The sequence below is a fragment of the Cryptomeria japonica genome, chromosome 5, assembly GCF_030272615.1.
Source record: "Cryptomeria japonica chromosome 5, Sugi_1.0, whole genome shotgun sequence".
Lineage (NCBI taxonomy): Eukaryota > Viridiplantae > Streptophyta > Pinopsida > Cupressales > Cupressaceae > Cryptomeria > Cryptomeria japonica.
In genome coordinates, this window is record NC_081409.1 from 857,613,472 (window position 1) to 857,618,919 (window position 5,448).

The following is a 5,448-nucleotide window of genomic DNA, read 5'->3' on the forward strand; positions in this document are numbered from 1 at the left end:
CATTGTCAAGGAGAATTATAACAAAATATTTTTTAAAGTACGAACTTTTGTCATTTTAGATTTAAGTAGGTATTTGTAGTTGTTTTTATTATTTAAGAATTTGGTTTACAACTAAAAATAATTTAATAGGATGTTAAACTTGATAAGTTAAAATAGTTGAGATGATAATCTCGATGTTTTTTATTTATTTTATTTTGTTATTATATATTATAATAAATTAGAATTCAAATGGTATATTTGTATTCAATTGTTGGCAATTGAATTTGAGTCTTTATTTTTTATTGCTTTGAATTTAGTCCTTTTTTTATTATTTTTGTTTTAATCTTCGACTAAGATGACTAAGGAAACAACAAATCTAGTTTAAGTTTATAGAGTAGTCATTACTCCCACATTCCAAAATCAAATTTAATTATAGGCATGAGCCCAGTTGACTACAACTAGTCATTGCATCTCAACTCAAGCATGTAATATTAAGTTTGAATTATATGATGTTGTATAAAATAAAAAATATCTCAACCATTTTAGAGAATCAAGGTGGAAAATTCATATAGAGCATCCACATCTAGAGAATTGGGTCAATACTTACATTCATAAGGTCACATACTTAACCCTTTTTTTACTTTTTCTTACTATCTCTTCACTTTTGTTAAAATAAAATTGAATTTGTCTGCAAGTACTGACCACCATGAAAACAAGACATGGATTCCCACTCTTCATAGTAAAGATTGAGTTATTATTTTGAGTACTATCCAATCTAGGTATACAGAAGAAAAGTTGTTAGAGAAGAGAAAAAGTTCATAGTTGAAGACCACAGAGAAGGTTCAGGCTAAATTTTTCAAATCAAGGGCACATATATACTTCTAAATCCTATCAAAGAATATATTAGTTTCCATTATGTTAAAGCCTCAATATTAAAAATTTGATAGTTGATGTATAAGGTCAATTGAATGTGCATGATGTGACTTTATTTTATGTACCCAAAATATCCTATTTTAATATATATTTATGGGTGAAGGTGTTGACATATTACACACATCCCTTAAGTTAGTTCTCTCTCTCTCTCTCTCTCTCTCTCTCTCTCTCTCTCTCTCTCTCTCTCTCTCTCTCTCTCTCTCTCTCTCTCTCTCTCTCTCTCTCTCTCTCTCTCTCTCTCTCTCTCTCTCTCTCACACACACACACACACACACACACACACACACACACACACACACACACACACACACACACACACACACACACACACACACACACACCATGTTTCTCCCTATCATTGCCTCTCCCTCTACATCTTCCTCTCTATCTGCCTATCTCTTTATCTCTATTCATCTATTTTTATATATCCCTCTACCTCTCTCTATTTCTCCATATATATCTCTCCCTCTTCCTCCCCACTCTATCTTCATCTCTACATTTATCTACTATACCCTTATCACACTATTGTAGGAACTTGGGGCATTGCATCCCTTGTTACAACTACCACAAATTAGGTTGATTAGATCTCACTATAGCTTAGACTTATGGTGTTTCCAATTCATAAAAAATATATTTGTTGATATATAATATTAGTAAGAATTTTCTCAAAATAGGCACTAAATTAAGTGGGAATTGATACAAATATGCCAATTTTAGTGTTAATATTTTCCATCACTTTGAAGTGAATCAGAATCCTAAGATAATAATGTATCTAGAATTATATAGTACTCACAAAAATGGATGTAAAACAAATATTAGACAAAGAAAACTACATTTAAAGTACTGGACTAGCGCTTAATTTTCCATCACTTTGAACTGAATTGGATTCCTAAAATAATCATGTATCTTGAATTATGTAGTACTCACAAACATGGACGTAAGCTAAATATTAGACAAAACCAATACTCCATATGATGTATTGGAATATATTAAGTATCATTGTGTTTGTTAATACTTCGAAATGTGATATGGCATTGATTTTTGCTACATATCAAACAATGCCACTATGTGGTAAAAATTCGTTTAAGAAAACATATAAACCATGTAAAGCAATTACAATAATAAATGCATCATATAATAAGCAAAGTAAACAAAACAACTTAAATCACACACAGTAAACTTACACTTCAAGGCTTAAAAGTGTTAAACACTCAGAGTTGACTGACATTTTCTAGGATTAATATGTTGCTTAAGGTGTGTAGTCACACTAAGAATACACTTCTAGGCTTAAAAGTGTTAAACACTCAGAGCTATCTAAGATTCTCTAAGCTTAATATGTTGCTAGTGTGTGTGGTTTAAGGTTGGCCAAATTAAACATCTAGAATTATGAGGCGTGGAAATCATACGTGGTAGAAAAGAATCTCATTGTTTAATTTTTCATCAACATCATAAAATAGAAATGGCAATGTGGCCCCAATCGCAAAGAACAGTAGTTGCATTGGTCGTACAAGATTTCTCTAAAATTTATAAATAGCTAAAACCAACAAGTTAAATTGGAGTATTTTGTTAAATGATGTTATAATCACTAATTAGATTCTAATTGTCGTTGGTGTTCACTTATAGTAAGAGTTCACATATGGTTAGAGTTCACTTATGGTTAGGTTTCACTTACAGTTAGGGTTAAAATTAGGTTATGATATAATTGGATTTATGGTTTAATTAGGGTTACGAATAAGGTTACAATTAGAATTTCTATTAGTTTTATTTGTAGGGTTACGCTTAGGATTACACTTAGTGTTACAATTAGAATAAATGTTACTTTTTAAATTAGGGTTATGATTCAATTAGTGTTAGAGCTACAATTTAGTTGTGATTAGAATTTATTTATGCTTGGTTTAGATGTAATTAGGGTAAGGGTTACTTTTAGAGTTGAAATCAGGTTTATCATTTAATTAACAATTAGATTTATCGTTATAGTTTCATAATGTAGGATTACAATTAAATCATGGTTACAATTAAATTGAGGTTTATGGATAGGTTTAGAGTTCACTAGGATTATGGTAAGTGTTCAAGTGCAATTAATCTTAGGGTATGTTTAAGGCTAGGACTTATTTAGGGTTCATATTTAGGGTTTACATAGGATTCAATTAGGATTGTGGTGATGGTTAATGTTCAATTCTAGTAAGGCATAATTAAGAATAGGGTTTGATTTGTATTACAATTTAATTAGGGTTCAAATTTATGGCTATAGTTTGATTACTATTAGGATTCATAAATGATTTTACTAAAGTTACAATTTAATCATCATTCAATTAGGGTTGAGACTTAATAAGAGTCGGGGTTCAACATAATTAAGATATATATGTTAGTTAATTGAAACGTGACAAAACATGATGGTTTATAATCGAGATAAGAATACTGTTAACTTCTTCATTCCGTTAAAAAATTTAGTGAGTTCGTCATGATAGGCTATATTGTTGTTTGTTTCAGCATTGACTTGCACCAGTCGCTTACTTTGCTCAAAATACTGGCGTAAAATGTTATTTTTAATTTGAGAACGAGATTCCTTCGGTAACCTAGGTGTTCACATAGCCTAGCATTCCTCAGAAAACAACGTATAAATTAAATTAAACAATAGCGTAGATGGGACGGAAACGAAAGAAGAAGGCAGAAGGTGACCGTCGTTGATTTAAAGATCCCGTTTTTCAACATTTCGTAACCCTAAAAGCTGTTTGTGCCTTCCCCAAGCCTGCTTGGTCTAAACAATCATTTTTGGGAAGATTTCAGAGAAGAAGTTCTGGAAGAAACAGTTAAGAGTGGGATTTTAAGGGGTGAGCAGTCTTCGCAACCCGTGTGCGGTGAAGAGGATGATAAGCCTGTGGTGGGAGTGGGAAATAGCAAGGAAGATCAAACAAATCTGTTTGCTCTGACTTGTGGGATTGTGGAGAAATGTGATGAGCTGGATTCTCGATCCTTGCAAACCGAAAGCCAAGAGAAGTCGGCCCTCAATTCCATCATCTACCCGGCAATCGCCACATCCCCTTCGGTTTTGTCGCAATGCCAACGTCTGAGTTTTGCCGGAGAAGAAGAGGAAATTATAGAAATGGAAGAGGCGGAGATTCTTGCACAGCAGAGTCATTTGTGTAGCATCTGTGGGAAAGAGTTCCGGCGAGCAGGGAATGTGCGGGTTCACATGCGATCCCACGGAGATCAATACAAAAGCAGGGAAGCCCTCGTATCCGTATGCACCACGCCCAAAGTCGGAAGATCATATTACTCGTGCCCCTTCCAAGGCTGCAAGCACAACAGGCGTCATCCCAATTTCAAGCACTTGAAATCCGATGTATCCCTCAAGAATCATTACAGAAGAAGCCACTGCGCTAAGATCTATGCCTGCAATAAGTGCGGAAAGGAGTTTTCTCTGGTGGGAGATCTCAAATCTCACGGAAACAAGTGCGGGCGTAGCACATGGCGCTGTTCCTGCTCCCTCACCTTTTCAACCAGGAACAAGCTGCTTCGCCACGTGGCCAAGGGAGGCCAAGGCCATAATCCCCTTCCCGGTCATTCTGATAAAACGCCCCAACATTCTGTCCAAGACCTTAATGATCTATCTATTTCAGCAGAATGCCCTCCTGCTCATTCCAACGATAAAGATGTACTAATGATGGGCGTCGGATCGACCAGCGTACAACCGCAAAATGAATACGGCGATGACACGATCGAACAGAGTGAAGACAGTGAAGCAAACGAATTCATTGCATCTCTGTTTCGGCAGAATGAGGATCTACATTGGCCCTAACCTCTTGTAGGCCTGCGTTTGTTTTCCATAAATAATAAATGTTATTTCTACTCAACACTCCCCTCTTTCTGGGCTTTTTACATGGGGATCTGGTTTCAACCTAACCTTCTGTAATGAATGTTAATGCTATCCCAGTCTCCTCTTTCTTGGTATTTTGCGTAAGGATCTGATTTGGCCCTAAAATCTTGTGGAATTGTGGTTTTTTTTTAATAAATAATAAATATTATTGTTATTTCAGAGTCTTCCCTTTCTTTTCTTTTTATCTTTGGTTCTGCTTTGACCCTAACTTCTTGTGCATGCGTGTTTTAAAAAAAAACATAGTGAATGCTATTGTTATTCCACTCTCCTCTTTATTTGCTTTTTACAGTGTCAATTAGTACAACCATGCAAAGCTTCAAAGTTCTACATAATAACAAAACATTTTTGGTCTGTGCTTTCAGATTATCACAATGCTGACACATTAAAGTGTTTGATCCAAAACACTGGTGATAAAAATCTACACCGTCAAACAAATGGAGATGAGTATTTGATTTAAAAAAATTATAGATTATACAAGTTTCATAATTTTAAAACATATCATGTCATCTAGATTTGCATTCTATTTAAATATAACATTTTAATCAAATATTTAATAATTATTTTACATAGTATTACATCATGTTCCCATGCGGCTGCTTAACTCTATTTTCTGCTTAAATTTAAGTAGTTAAGTGTTCCCATGCAACTTAAAAATTGTC

General features: G+C 34.2%; 1 protein-coding gene across 1 annotated transcript; it reads left to right on the forward strand.

The window, feature by feature from the left end:
• The first annotated feature begins 3,555 nt into the window (after positions 1 to 3,555).
• Positions 3,556 to 4,711, forward strand: LOC131043789 (protein indeterminate-domain 7-like). Its single transcript, XM_057977023.2, has 2 exons — positions 3,556 to 3,586; positions 3,693 to 4,711. The coding sequence occupies exons 1-2, from the start codon at positions 3,556 to 3,558 to the stop codon at positions 4,709 to 4,711; spliced, it is 1,050 nt and encodes a 349-aa protein (XP_057833006.2).
• Positions 4,712 to 5,448: the final 737 nt, after the last annotated feature.

What these genes read in the sequence shown, in the direction of transcription:
- LOC131043789 (XM_057977023.2), top strand. Translation starts at nt 3,556, where the DNA reads ATGGGACGGAAACGAAAGAAGAAGGCAGAAG. An exon ending in ACGAAAGAAGAAGGCAGAAG is followed by an intron (nt 3,587 to 3,692) that starts GTGACCGTCGTT and finishes ATTTTTGGGAAG; the next exon opens with ATTTCAGAGAAGAAGTTCTG.